Genomic DNA, 15,431 nt, shown 5'->3' with positions numbered 1-15,431 from the left:
CCCGGGGCCCGAACTTTTGTTAATAACTCGTAAATTTGCAGCTTGATTTTTGGTTACATTTTGAACAACAAACAAAAACAAAGCTACAGAACGCTACAGCCCATGCAAATCTCTTTCGCAAAAGTGCCAGATTGGAGTGCAGTTCATTCGGCGGTTGAGCCGATTCCCAATGCATCGCATTCTCCGAATTTCCAAAAAAAAACCCAAAATGAGAACATCTCAAAATAAAAAAAAAAGCAATACAAATTTTCAATAGCCGAAAAAAGAGAAAAACCCGTACCGCACCGCACCGCACGGCACACACAAAAACCGCATGTCAAATGCAGGCCAGACCCCGAAACCGAGGACGAGGAGCACTCGGGAGAGACTGCGGAAGGAGGACCAGAGGCAGGAGCGGCCGCTAGTGGGCGTGGAGTGGAGTGGAGCTTGACCAGCCAGCGACCGCTTGACATGGCCATAAATAACAAAGCCAAAATGGCGGCAGCTCAAAGCCAAAACCAAAACCAAACCGAACCGAACCGAACCAAACCAAAGCGAGAGCCAAATGTGATATGTCAAATGCACTCGACAGCAGCTGACGATGGGACTCGACGCGACTCGACAATGATGCTGCCGCCGCTGGGGCACTGGGACGGGAACGAGAACGGGAACGGGGACCGTACTCGTATAAAATAAGCACTGGAATAGATAAGCTCGACGGGCGTAACGGGTTAAACAGTGCTGCCTTTGACGCGACTGTACTTGGCAAGCAAAAGTTTCATTGCATCAAAGCCGGCAAATAGCCTTTCATGCAACATTTGCATGACTTCGCGGAAGAGACTTCAAGGCTGCCTTCGCCCCCATTCCATCACGCTGAGGCTGCACCATGGAAATAATTGGATGAGTTCTCCAAAACCGAGATAAATACTGGGCCCTCAGTCTCTCTCGCTGTCAAGGAAAAGATACTTTTAGAAAACATTTACGACAAAAGAAGGCAGAGATTGCCTTTGAGGCAGCTGTACTTTGCAAGAAATTACCTTTGAGGCAACTTCGCTTCGTCTTCTATTCTTAATGAGATATCATTTATATAAAGTGTGGCCAGAGGGCGGTGGGACTGGCCCCGTTCTTGCCCCGCAATGGGAGTGCACTCCCAGCACAGTTTTCAAATATTTTTGCATAAAATCTTTGAAAAGTTTTTTGTAACTTCGCTCCCTTTGAGCCCTGACCAAAGCAAACGATTCTCTTGGGCCTTTGTGGCGACTGTACTTGGCCCAGAAAGTGCACTGAATTGTGTCAGGCATTTTTCTGGAATGCTTCCAATATTTTTGGCTCAGTTGTCGACAGCTCCGTTGCGTCCTTGGAACGCACATGTACACGTACACGCACACGCACACGCACACGCACTCCCCGCTCGCGCGTGTGTTTGGGTGTGAGTGTGTGTGTGTGTCCGCAAAAATGTTTTCGAGAAATAACAAAAAGGGCAGCAGCAATTTGTGCTGCATACTTGCGGGCGGCGCCTGAAAATGGCATCCACAAAGTGTGGCACGGCATGGCCGACACACAGTAGCTGCCAGCAAAAAGAGGCAACAATGGCGAGCAGTTATCGAGCGCTAGCAGCACTGCATTTCCGCTTAATGTTGAGCGATAATAAAACACAAACAACGGCCGGCGGCCACCAGGAAGGGAAGGGAAGGGACGGGCAGAGATGGGAAGGAAAAGGATAATGAAAACTCTCACCATACAATGACTGGGCTGCAGACCATACCAGACCAGACCAGACCAGGCCAGACCCTACCCTACCCGACCAGAACCGACCCACTCACATATGCATTGATTTATGTTTTTTAATTTAAAATTTCCGCATCACTTAACCGCTGAAAATAATAATGATAACAGCAGCGGCAGCGGCAGCAGCAACAATAAGCCTTTGTCCACAAGGATGAGATTTAAATATTGCGGGAAAAGCGGAGGAAGGACGGAGGATGGAGGACGAAGGAATTTGCGAATGTAGGACGAAAACTTGTGCACATGTTTTAATTTCCGTATTACAAGCGCTTCTCTCATTCGCCTTCTATCTCTCTCTCCCTGGGAAAAGTCTCCGAAAAAATACAGAGAATCTCCTCCATCACTCCAGCAATCCACCACTTCAGCACTCAACCAGTAGACCACCCACATTACTCGTACTCCATGCACTCCACTCACTGATTGTCCATTTCTCTTTTGCCATTTCAGATTGGGCGGCCACCCACAACAGATGCCACAAAGTATGTCAACTGGCAGCAACACAATCGGCCATGGCGGCATCGATCGCGGTGGCGTCGTCATGCCCATGGGCGCCGGCACAATGCCCGTCGGTGTGGGCGGTGTGGGTCAAGTGGGCGGCGGCGTTGGCGTCGGCGGCGGCGGCGGTGGTCCCAATACCAACGTCGGGCCACCGGGCAGCGGCAATGGGGGACCCCATTGCCAGATAAGCGGCTCACAGCCGTTGGTCATGCCCGGATTCCCATTGCGTAATTCCCACTCAACGCATGCACCGCATTATTCGCCATATTCGCCATCCAGGTAAGCAGACAGACCCAGTTCCAGTCCCTGTCCCAGTCCCAGTCCCCGTCCGAGTCCCCCTTTAACCCATTAACCCATGCCTCCCTGCAACACGAGTTGAATGCCGCGGGTGCAACTCCAATCCCCAGAATTCAAGTTAAATTGAGTGTTCGCTCTGGTTCGTGGCCCTCCGATATGACTTCCAGTCCACCGATTTAATTCAGGCGCAGGCCTCGGGCGCCACCTTCTCCGTTTTAATGGCGGTCTCATCCGATGAGTGCGAAGATTAAATCAGACCCTGTTTCCCCTTCCCACTGCTTGATGTTCCTGCAGCCTCTAAGCCGTTGCAAACCCCTCCCAAAGGGAAAGGAAAACACCTGGCTAGAGTCAAACCTCCAACGGGTACCATACGCCATACGGAAAGATCCGACTTGGTTTTTGCTTCAGTCTACTGTTCTTCCAGAGTGTCTTCAAGCAGCGGTGCTTCCAGCCCGTAAAGGCGCAGCAAAACCTTCAAGCGACTTGTCTTGAGGTCTATCGCCTTTGACGTTAACAGGGCCAATGAGTGTTTTAGGCGGCGGACCTTGCTGCCACAAAGAAATGCCCAAAGACGTGGGAGAAAGCGGAGAACTGCACGTGCCACACGTAGCACTGCCTGCCACTCAACGGGTGCCCTGCCCTGAAAAATATTCAAATTAAATTGAAATCGTTGTGTAGATATAGTGCATACAGGCAATACACACAATACATATATATTCAGAGTCCAAATTATTGGTTTTTTGGTAGGGTCGGTAGGGGTGGAAGGGGAAAAACCATGTGGGAACGACCTTCCTTTGCTGGGATCACTCCTAGAGTTGTTCATAGTTCAACAATGCTGGGGGGTCCTCGTCCTCCAGCTCCTTGATTTATTTTGCTCCATAGCCCAGGGGGATGGCTTCGTTGGGGAGGAGGGGGGCTGCACCTGTCCTTTGAGAGAGGATATTGAGTGAGTTGAGTCACCTTTGGGAGTGGCTCGAGTCAGCCTCCCTCGAGGGACGAGAGGGACCCTCTCCTCTGGGCACTTTCGAGTCTAACCCAATTCTGGCCAAGTTACGAAAGTTTCGCCAACTCAAGAATTGTTAATTCCCTTTAAGCCACCCCACCCCACTCGCATTTCCTTCAACTTTTACGCAATTAGACGGAGGGCGGGCGGGAGGAGGGCCAAGACCAGCGCCGAAAGACAGCTCTGGAGGCCGGAGGCGACTGCCACTAAGAGTAGTATGTGTGATTAACACCAACACCAACACCGTTCCGTAACTGTAGTTCTAGTGCCGAGTGGTGGGTGCTGGGTGGCTGGGTGGCTGGGTGGCTGTTTCGAGGGATTGGGTGCATAATTTTGCATGCGTTTCGCCATTCGTTTCGTTTCGTTTGGGTTCGGGGGTTTCGTGGGGATTTGGAGCGGGAGGGGGACCTGCTACCTATATTAAAAAAGTTGCCAGCCGTTGCAGCAGCAGTAGCCGTGGCCAACAGTTTGACAAACTCATTGGCGTACTAACTCTTGCTTGTTGCGAGACCCAGTCCCAGGCCCCATTCTGTTTGTGCATGTGCACGTGTGTGGGTGGGGCTGGATGTGGGGTGGGGGGTGTGGGGTTTGTGTGTTGTTTGGTTTGGTTTGTTTTTGTGGTCCTTGTGACATGTCAAGCGTCTAAAGCCACAGGACGAGCCAAGGCAGCAGCAGCAGCAGCAGCAGCATCAGCCGAGTCATCCAGATGACGGGGCTTTAGCCGTGTGTCTTGCGGTTTCTCCTCATCGCTCATCGCCCATCACCCATCACCCTCCCTCTGTTTGCCCGTTTTGTTAATTACAAATGCATTTCACAGTTTGTTTAAGCCCCACTCACTCTCTCCCGCTCTCTCCCGCTCTTTGTCTCGTCCACAGGTTTCACATAGATAAGCGCTGTCAGCACCGATGTTCCTGGAAATGCTTGAGCATCGCCTTAATATTCGTATCCGTCGTCCTAACCGCCATGTTGGCATACTTTGCAGGTAAGCATACATTTACTTATATCCATATACATACCCATACACCCATCCATATATATATATATATATATCGTCGTACTTTGCGATTAAACGGCAAAAACGGACCCCTGTCCGCGGATGCCGAAGCGGATGTCTGTGTGTGTGTGTGTGTGTGTGTGGACTGTCATAATGCCAACATAGTTAATGAAAAATACACACACACACACAGGGGCAAATATTCGCTTAGTTCCACACTCACCCAAACAATCGTATTCCGAGTGCTCATACATACATACATACATAAGTGCAACGTGCTACAAACGTAGCGATAACAAGGCAAATACATCAAAGTGTTTGCTTTACATTAGCGTTAAATGGTGTTAACATGTTAACACACACACACACACACTCGCACACACAACTTGAACGCTTGTTGTTAATTGATAAATGTGCCAACTCTTAAGGTGTTGAGTGGTGTGGCGGGAAGGGGGGGTGGCATCTACAACAATTGACAAGCAATTAGAAACCGCATCGCAAACCCCAGACCCCAGACCCCAGACACCAGACACCTGAAATTCCCTGGCCATCCCGCTGCCATCAAACAAACCACCAGATCGGTGATTGGATATGGACGTCTCTGCCTCTGGGAAAACCCCAAAAATCATTTTATGGCCCCGATGCGGTGCCTGCGGCAATGCATACTTTCTGACAGCCTTGTGGTTGTGGTCCCACTCGGAAATTTGAATTTTCTTCTGCAGCAGGAGCTGCAGCAGTCAATGGTGTATTACCACGGAGCCATTATTTCCATTCAAATGGTGTCTATCTTAAGGAGGATAATCCTTCGCTTAAGTCTTATCCTTTTAGCCTGATTTGGTGGGAAGGTCTCCGCATTTCATCTAGTATGATACCTGAACCTGCCTCAATGGATCCCTTCACTTCAGTTCAGTTCGGTTCGGTTCAGTTGAAGTTCCATTGAGCTCCATCTGAGAGAAGGAAGTTGCTCCATCTCCTGTTGTGTCCTGCGTCCTGTTTTCTGTTTTCCTGTTTTTGCTTACAACTTGGGAAATTAAACACGTTTTCTGTCGCTTGCTCTCCTGCTCCTGCTCCTGCTCCCTTCCAAATTATATTTACAGGTCAATTTAATTTATTTTTTCTCTCCGTTTTTTGGCCAACTCTGTCGCTGTCGCTGTCACTGGCTATGGCTATGGCTATGGCTATGGCCCCTGACATTCCACCGTGTTTGTCTGTTGTTTTCCTCTGGCTTGTTCCTTCCGTGCGAGAAGCGTTCGGCAAAAACTTTGCACATTAAAATATGTAAATTTTAATTTGAAACAAAAGGGTTGACGTGGCAGCCCCGCCAACCGTTGACGGCAATGGCGACGATGACGACGCCTCAACCACCGACCACCTACCACCGACCTCCGACCACCGACCACCTACCACCACACAGCCATCCTGTTTCCTCTGCCACCGACTCCTCCACCGACCTGCTGCGGAGCTGCCTGCCATCCTGTGGTGGCCTCTGCCCTGACGTTTTATCTAGTGAAACATTGGCCCAACTTTTTGGACACTTTTAACGTTTGTGCGTCGACATCTGGGCTGGCAGCTCTGGTGGCCCATCGTTTTGTGGCAAGGCCTTGCCACGGAGCGGGAGCGGTAGCTGCCATTTTGTTTTTGATAAATCTTACGCGAAGGCATTCAAATATATATGCCAGAGCCTCCCAACGAAATAGAGACTGTCCCTCGACTTTTCGACTTTCTGGCTGGAGTTCGGATTCCCTCAGTTAAAGATCCGATGCGAGAATGAGGCCTTCTTTGAGGCTTAAAGTGTATGAAACATAACTGAATGTAATTACATTTAATCGCACTTCCATCGGATGCATGAATGGGAATTAGGACCGAATTTGATTGCTAATTTATTGGTCTAATGCCTACTGCATAATCCCAGGCAAATCCTTAGTTTATGACGATTATGTTCCTGCGGGAGGGAGTACATAGTTTCCTCCTCGCTTCTACGCTGAGCTGCAGAGCTTCATCAATTTCCCTTGCATTCCATTTCAAATTCAAGCCAATCTCTCCCTCCCCCCAAAAAAGCCCCTTCCGCCCTTTTTGTCTTTGCTCTTTCTCACTCTGTTTCTCTTCTCTTTCACTTTTCCTGTGCGTTTAATTTATTATCTACGCAGCAACAGAAGGCGAAGAAGGACGAAAAGCACAAGCAGCAGCTGCTCGAGAGTCGGAGGCACTGATTTACAGTTAGCTAAAAGCTGCGGCTTGTCGGGGGGCGGGTAGGGGTGGGGGTAACCAAAAAAGGTTGGGGCGTTGGAGTGAGCCTCCCCGCTGCTGCCGCTGCTGCCGCTGATGTTGATGGGGCTGCGGTGTCACAGCGTTGCAAGTGAACGAAAACAAATTTACAACAAACCACGGGAAAAATATGTGATGCCACTTGGAAGTAACTCTCTCCGCTCCCCTTCCTTCACTCCCCACAAGCTCATCTTAGCCCACACACACACATTGGGAGGAAGCTGTGTGTGTGTGTGTGTGTGTTTCTCCTAGGACATCCCAGTTTTTGGCACAAAATGAATTTAAGTTGAAAAGTTGTGAACATTTTGTGGATAGCCTCGCCTGCGGAGGGAGTGGGGGTGGTTCTTCGGTGGTGACGTTGTGGGGGGCAAAGCTGTGTGTGGATTTCACTGATTTAATTGTTGGCAGCAGCAGCGGCAGCGGCAGGAGGAGAAGGAGCAGTAGCACATGCTTGAAATATATCCTTTAAAAATAATGTATTAATTTTTGTGGCACTCCATCTCCATCCCCCTACCGCCAGTCCCCCAGTCCCCCCAGTCCAACCTCTCCCCTAAGCCACCGCCATAAACTCATTTGTGTAAAAAGCTTTTTGTCTGTGGCTGTATCAATGTGTGTGTGTTTGTGTGTGTGTGTTGGCTTCTGTTTCCCCCATTGCGGTAAATGAATTTACGCTTCGCCTCTGTCTTTTTACGCTCTCTCTCCTTTCCTTTCCCAGCATACCCTTAACTCCTTTCTCCTCCCTCTGCGTGGGTCGTTTTATGGTTGAATAGTTTTAAAACTGCGGGGCATGCTGGGGTTAAGACATGGCAACATCAGCCAGTTATCCAGTTAGAGGGGCAGGTGGACCAGAAATGGATGTTGTTTTCACGCTTTTCCACCCAGCCCCCCCCGCGTCTACCCGTCTACCCGTCCAGGCAGGCAGCCAGCCAGCCAGCCCGTCGCAGCCCTTAAATAGTGGCTAATACTTTTCGGAGCGGCTCCAAGCCCCCCGCTTAGCTGTTTGCACAATAATTTTCTATTAATTAAGCGCAAGAGGGTTTCATAAAATTAGCAAAACACTTGCGGGCGATGTGGATGTGGATGTGGCCCAGCAGCTGCTCCACGCCCCTACGCCTTCGTCCCTACTCCTTAATCCTCTTGCTTTTAAGTGCCAGTGGATATTTAAGTATGTATGTATATATGGAGGTACTATATGAGATTATATCTCTCGGTGTGAGTGCGAGTGTGTGCGCTTGTGTGTGTCAAGCCCGTTGTCAGTTAATTAAGAGTCAGACAGACGCCATTCGTTTGCTGCCGCCTTGCGCCGCACTCGTGAGGGGCACTGTACTCTTTCCCTTGATTTGCATGTCTGTCCCACACTCGTTTGCGGCCACGCCCAGAGAGACAAACAAAAGACAAACGCCCCAAAAAAAAAGATGAAAAGATGATGGCTGCAGAAGGCCAGCGGATGGCAGGCCCCAATAAGTAGGCAATGATAAAGTTCGGCATCGAATATGCACTCATTCGCTTCGCGAATACTCACTGTACGCATTTCATACGGCTGTCATATCTGTCCCGATAATCGACCGCAGTGTCAGCAAAGGCCAGCAGCAAATGGAGGCCGAAAGAGATGGATAGAGCGGATGAAAAAGAGAGGGCGGGAGCCAGGGAGACGGGAAAAGGCCAAACAGCGTGGAGACAGCAGAGAGACAGCTGCAACAACTGCATCGACCCATAAAGTTGCATAAATGTTTGCCCAGCGATTTACAAATGTGCCACTTTCTATCACAACAAACCTACAGACAGACAGAGAGAGAGAGAGAGAGATAAAGAGAAAAAGAAAGCGAGGGATAGACACAGCAGACAACAGTTAATATGCTTGACTGGCAGCTGGTCGCTCCGCCTCCCGCCTTCCACCTCCCACCGCTCCGCTTCTCAGTCCCTGGGCAGTCCCTTCAGGATGCGCATTGCAGTAGTTATCGGAAATAGGTTAATCGATTTTTAAGCGGATAACTATCGGAAACTCATTCGATATGCACTGTTTCACAGCCAGATGGATGTTTCCCTCTCTCTCTCTCTCTCTCTCTCTCTATCTCCCTCTGTCTCGCCCTCTCCTGCTCTCTCTCTCTCTTTGTGAATTACATGCGGAGGCCAAATGGCCAAGTGCGTTCGTGCATCCATCTGTGTTGAAACTTCATGGCCCCCTCGGCTGCACGCCAGCCTGGGATGGGGCGCCACCATCTGTGTGGTTGCATGCCCTGCTGCTGCCCTGCCAGTCTGCTGCTCTGCTGCCCTGCTGCTTTGCAGCTATTACTGCTGCAATGACCCCATGGGGCCTGTCCTGTTTGGTTCTGGTGTGGTCTGGTCCTGTCCGTCGTATCCTTCTTCTCGCTCCGATGAGTGGCAGTCCTTGCCCCATCCCCGTCTTATCGGCGTTGTCATTTACAGCAGCTGGCCTTGTAGTTTATGCGATTTTATTTTCATTTCACTTTACGTTGCGGTTTGCTGGAAATTTAATTTGTTGCCCTGCATTCTCGTACTTGGAGACAGGTCGTCCTGCACTCCTAGCTGTAGCTCTTGGCCTGCTGTTCTGCTGTTCTGCTGTGGTGATGTCATCTCCCTACACCACCACCACCACCACCCCCACCACAGCAGAGAAGATCCAGAGGACACTCGAATCCTACTGAAATTAGATACGATGCACATTGCGTTGCCTGTCAATCGTTCATCAGTGGATGCTTGTCGAGATAAATTATCCTGAATGTGGGCCACTAATCACAATCGCATCGCATGTGGGCAAGGGGCTAAATGGAATGTTTTGGCACAAATCGAACTGTTTAATTCATTGAGAGGCAAAAGCCTCCATTCACCCGTAAGTGGCTTATTTCTGCCACTTGAGTGCTCAAATAATTACTAGAAACCTCTCTTTCTATCTCAGACGTAAAGTGCTGTTTCGGCAATTGATAATTGAGTGAAACTGATACTGTTAATAAGTATTAACTGTATCTGAAGACGTAGTCTGCCATAAAATGGCCATCATTTCAACAAGTGCACCGAGACTGCTCGTATGGGTCGAAGAATCCGATATGCAATCTGTATTCCAGGATGTGGCGTCTCCTCTTCAAACTGCAACGATTTTCGCAATCAAACGCTCGGCTCGAATTCCCTCGATTCTGATGCATCACTTGCTGTAATAACCACAGACAGAATACGCCCTCACTGGACCCCACTGGGCCACTCAGTGTGCGGCAAAACTGCCAATTAGTGAATGGAATTGTTCATTTTTCTGCGGTTTCCTTTGCGCCTAACGAATTATGCAAAGCACTCGGAAAATGTCCGGCTCGAATTCGGTTTTTCCTGTAGGTCAAACATCAGTCAGTCCCTCAGTTATTCAGTCAGTCAGGCAGTCAGGCAGTCAGTCAGTCATTCGGGAGGGACGATAAACGATGGTCAGGCAGGCGGTTGGGGGGCCACGGCCGGAGGCAGGCCAATCATCCGGAAATGCGAACGTCACGCACAAACCGCAACAAAGAAAGTCAATTAGCAGACGACAGAGGAGCCACAGCACCAACTAGAGCCCCAAGAATGCCATTAGAAGGAAGGTTTTTTTGCTGCTGCTGTTGTTGTTGTTGTTGTTGGTGTTTTGTTGGATTTTTTTGGTCAACGAAGAAATGGGAATGGCCACAAATAATGTTTCGCAAACATTCGGCAGATCCATTCAAAGGAGGACAAACATATTGAGAGACATTTCAATTTAAATTACACACACACGGACGGGGACTCTGCGAAGGACATTTGTCACTGGCAGTCACAGCAGCAACAGCAGTGGGAAATGCCCAGAGGGCGTGGCCTTACAATCCTCCATCCTGCCGTTGGACTTAAGGTGTGCGCATGTCGTTTAAATAAATTATTTTCCTCAAGGAAGTGCAATTAAGGAAATGTTTCATAAATTTTGCTGCTGCTGCTGCTGCTGTAACTTTTCGCCTGACCCTGACACTGGAGCTGGAACTAGCTCTGGTTTTGGCTCTGGCTCTGGCTCTGGCCTGGCTCTGCATTTGGCTGTGGGACGTGGTTTTTGTACCCAGCAGGAGCAATTAGGAAGGACCCTTCTGTGGCCCCGACCTATGATGTGACTCATTAAAGCAGAGCTCTTTTATTCATATGTTTGTGCTGGGATTTCAAACGAGAGTTCGCCCCTGAAGGAGAGCTTCAAAAGTTATTGCCTACTTCTGGGCCAGCACACACAGTGCGCAGGAAGGAAGGCGGGGAAGGAACTAAAAGCGGAAATAATTAATCGAACACATCCGCTGCACACACCCTTTGAGGCAGCAACTGGAGCAGGACTTGAATTGAGCTAAAAATAAATGCCAACACGAGTGTTTCATGCTCCATGCCCCGTGTTCCACCTACGGGGCCGCACGGGGGAGGGACTCGACTCGTGTGTGAGTCCAGGTCTAATGATGTGCACACATACCTTGTATAGCATGTATCTGGAAGACACTTTTGTATCTGGGAATCCATCTATCGACCTTCCCCGGCCTGACCGGGCCGGCCTTGCCGCCGAGAAACAACCATTAACCACGAAACTCTTGGCAGGAGGACTTTATTAGAACGAATTGTAATCAAATTTAATTGGTGGACGACAAAAAACGAACAAGATTGACGGCTGAAAAGGCAAGCACTGCCCAGCCCCAGACGCGCTGGGGGCTCCACTCGGGAGTCCGTCATTGTTTGTCTAGCGGTTGTTCGCCGGCCGACAGGGGGGTTGGGGGACACTTGAAAGAAAAGCTTGTTAACTTAATAGAACAGAGAACAAGGAACTGCTCTGCCCTGCCCGGCCCTGCCCTGCCCGGCCCTGCCCTGCCTGTCCCGCCAGAAGTCCTAATTTATTAATGATACTCGGCCCGCACTATCTGGAACTTTGTTTATCCCCTCTCCTCGGCCCATCCGCGTTTCCATTCGTGTCATTTTCGTTTCTCGTTTTTCCTTGGACAAATACATATCGCGAGGAGTGGAGTCCTGAGAGAGCATTAGTTTACATGTCAAAGAAATGTTTTGTTTCCTGTCAAGTGCTTCGGAATGGGAATCAGAATGGGACTGGGAATGAGAGGATTCCTGGCAGATGGCGATGGCGATGGCTACTACGTAATTCCCTCGAAGAATGACAGACCAGCACCAGCCTTTGGTCCTATTATTCAGATATTTGTGTACCAAGCGCACACACACACACACTCATTCGAATATTCTGCTCCATTAACATAATTCCAATCGATATATGCAAAGCGAAGGACCACGGTCCACAGTCCACAGTCCACAGTTCAGAGTCCTGCTAATTGCTGAGAGGCTTTTGGGTTTTGCCAGGGATCGAGTCCCAGATTTGGGGACACAACTAATGATTGATCGATTGAACATATGTAGCTGCAACTGCACGGAGACTTGATTGAAGCACCTTTGGCCATGCCACAGATACATTTTGAATTCTTCTTCCCGGGATTCAGTGGTTCCCAAGCCCATCCTTATCGTTCATCTTGGAGCAAATCTTATGCGCAAACGAGTCGTTCAATCATATCCTCCTTCCTCGCCTCCTGGCGTCCAGGACCTGCTGGCACCGCATTCCTGGCGAATGGCCATGGGCCATGCCAGGCCGTGCCATAAATTGCTGGCCATGGTTATCGATAAACGATAGCCCGGTCCTAGTCCCGCTGCCAGCAGCTGATGGCGTCGGCCAAATGCAAACGTGTTAACAACGGCCACTTTGTGTCCATGTGTATGTATCCATGTCCATCCCTTAGCTGTGTGTGTGTGTGTGTGTGTGGAGAGGATAGGGGAGACGGCGGATGGTAGGGGGATTTTTGATTTATACTCGTGTGCATATTAATATGGCGTTAAAATATGATGCCGAAATTTATGTGTGAAAAAGCAGGGCCGGACAGGGGCAGCAGGCAGCACTGCAGTGCTGCAGAGCAGCTGACGCCATCGCCATCGCCATCGCCGTCGCTTGGCCACCAACTACAGCACCACAGAAGACATTATTGCCCCATTGCAGCTCCATGCCTGCCCCATGGCTGCTATACGGCTCCATCCTGGTGGCAGCAGCCCGAGCAGCCCGAACAGATTTATGGGTGGGAAGCGCTCTCGCATCTCTCTCGATTTATGGCCGCACATTTGGCCAAGCCGAATCGAAAGCCAGCCAAAAGGAAAAGCTCCTGCTGCTGCCGCTGCTGCTGCTACAGAAGGCCAGCTAGAAGCCGACGAACAAGTTATGGCTACACTTGACAAAAAATACAAAGAAAGGGGTCTTGGAAAATAATTCAAGGAATATTCAAAGAAATTGAAGAAACAGCTCCTCTTAGAAATGGCTATTTCGTATGGAAATAGTTTCCAAAGTTCTAAAGTCTAAGAAAAATAAAAAAATAGCTAGGAAAATTAAGCAATCCCTTGTCGGAAGAAGAAAATATATTTACAGGAAGTAGAGGCAATATGTTAAGATTTTCAAAGCTCTGAAATATACAAAAAAATATTTGTAAATTGATCGATTGATCTTAATGGTTTCTTGAGTGTATCCATGGCCATAGCCATAGGGTATCCCCCAGATACAGATACTCTTTTAATGCTCAAGTAAATATAGAAGATACTAACCCACTTTCCACTCTTTTTCGTCTCGTTTTCACAGCTGTCAGCTCGATGAAGCCGAACATGGACAGCACCAACTGCATCCTAGTCCAGGACGTCAAGTCGCAGCCGCACGATCTGCGCGGTGGGCCGGGGGGCAAGCCGAACGACAAGAGCGGAGGCGGGGCGACCGCCTATCCCACGGAGGAATCGATACAGACCAGCACCTCGGACCACGGCAGCAACGGACACGGACTCAATGGAGCGGCGGGTGGGGCCGGCGGTGGCGGCGTCGGAGGCGGGGCAACGGGCATTCAGCAGCAGTTGCTGCTGCAGCAACAGCAGCCGCACTCGATCAACCAGCCGCTGACGCCGATGGACGCGACCAACACCCAGCTGCAGGACCACCAACTGACCTACGGAGGCGGCATCGGCAACGGCATGGGCATGGGCCCGGGCTCCCTGAACGGCCAACAGCACAACATGCTGCTGGCCCAAGCGGGCGGCGGCGGGATGCACCACCACCAGGCGCTGCAGCCGCAGCTGGGAGGGGGCCAGTGGCCGCAGGTCGTGGAGCTGAAGGAGTTCAACGAGGTGTACCACGCCAATATACCGGCCTACCAGTTCTGGACCTTGGAGTTCCGGAACAAACATCCGGCCTTCATTCGGTTCAACTTCACGCTGCCGTGGGGCGCCCACTTTGCCGTCTACTCGCGCCGGAACGTGGCCCCGTCGGTCACCCAGCACGACTTTGTGGAGTTCATCAAGGGCGGACGTCTGGACAGCCACCTGCGGCACCGTCGCAGCCCCCCGGGCAATGCCTCCTCGATCGCCGGCAAGGACTGGGACGCCGTGTACCTCGACGAGCAGCAGCAGCACCTCCAAGAGCGGTTCACGCCACGACCAAGCCCCCAGTTCAGCTACGAGGAGCAGGACCCCGATCTGATGGATGACAGCAACGACGACCCCGACCCCGACTCCGACTCTGGCGAATTCTTCGATGTCGAAACGCCCCTGGACACGGCCAAGCATCTCCAGCGACAGATCCACTTCCAGCAGCAAAATCCACAGTATGCGCAGCACTCGCATGAGGTCAAGAAGCGCTCTGCGGTGGATGGCGGCGGCCTGCCGGCCCTCGACATGGACGCGATGACGGTGAACGTGTCGCTGCTGCAGTATCTGGACACCGGGCTCTGGTTCATCTCCGTCTACAACGACGAGCTGGTGGCCCACTCCGTGTCGCTGCTGGCCGAGGAGGCCGAGGGCGTCAGCACCACCTGCCCCAACGACTGTTCCGGTCGCGGAAGCTGCTACCTTGGGAAGTGCGACTGTATCGATGGCTACCAAGGCGTTGACTGTTCCAAGAGTGAGTTTCCGTATCTTCTCCCCGGATTTTTGTTTGCGTTTTCTTTTTCTTTTTCTTTGGGCTTTCGTCCTGCTATAAGTTGACCTGTCAACACCACCTGCCGCGTTCCGTTCCGTCCCGTCCTGACCCGGCAATCTGCGAAACAAAGGAAGCCAAATCCACTCTGAAAGTTTTCGGGGGGCTACTTAGTTGGGGCATTCCTTAGGGGCACAGTGGTTCAGGTGCTCAGCCTCTGGGCTCGATTGCTTTAAATAAACTCTGAAAAAGTGTTGATTTCCTTGGGGAAGAGCCCCAAGAAGAAGCGTTCTTAAAGGAGTACTTGGAACACTATTTACTTTGAGTATTTACTTAGGCTTGTCAGTCCTTTTCCTTTCTTTTCTATAAAGAATGTCGCGCCAGAAATGATCTCTTCTGTAGAATGTATAGAAACTTCCTTGGAACCCATGATCTTTTTTACCTTCAAGAACAAGTTAAAGTATTCCCTTTAGAACGGTTTCCATATCCTGCAACCCTTAGAGTCCCATGTCCCATGCTCACCATCCTCGACCCACTGTTAAGGTCCAGAGCTTGCGTATTTTTTGTTGTATTTGATTTCCTTGCTCTCCCACTTGTCGGCCATCTTTCTCTATCCCTTCCTCAGAAACTGATGCCTT

At 50.4% G+C, this 15,431-nt stretch overlaps 1 protein-coding gene across 5 annotated transcripts in view; it reads left to right on the top strand.

Annotated features, from left to right (window-relative positions):
* Positions 1–15,431, top strand: part of Ten-a (tenascin accessory) — a 215,539-nt gene that overhangs the window by 151,984 nt on the left and 48,124 nt on the right. For all 5 annotated transcript variants that reach the window (XM_033383679.1, XM_033383678.1, XM_033383682.1 and 2 more), the window contains 3 exons: positions 2,212–2,541; positions 4,438–4,544; positions 13,474–14,778. In XM_033383679.1, coding sequence (XP_033239570.1) covers positions 2,212–2,541; positions 4,438–4,544; positions 13,474–14,778 — 1,742 coding nt within the window. The remainder of the gene's footprint in view (positions 1–2,211; positions 2,542–4,437; positions 4,545–13,473; positions 14,779–15,431) is intronic.

The sequence above is a fragment of the Drosophila pseudoobscura genome, chromosome X, assembly GCF_009870125.1.
Source record: "Drosophila pseudoobscura strain MV-25-SWS-2005 chromosome X, UCI_Dpse_MV25, whole genome shotgun sequence".
In the NCBI taxonomy this organism is placed as follows: Eukaryota; Metazoa; Arthropoda; class Insecta; order Diptera; family Drosophilidae; genus Drosophila; species Drosophila pseudoobscura.
Note: the sequence above shows the minus strand (reverse complement) of the source record. Positions and strands in the feature narration are given on the sequence as shown.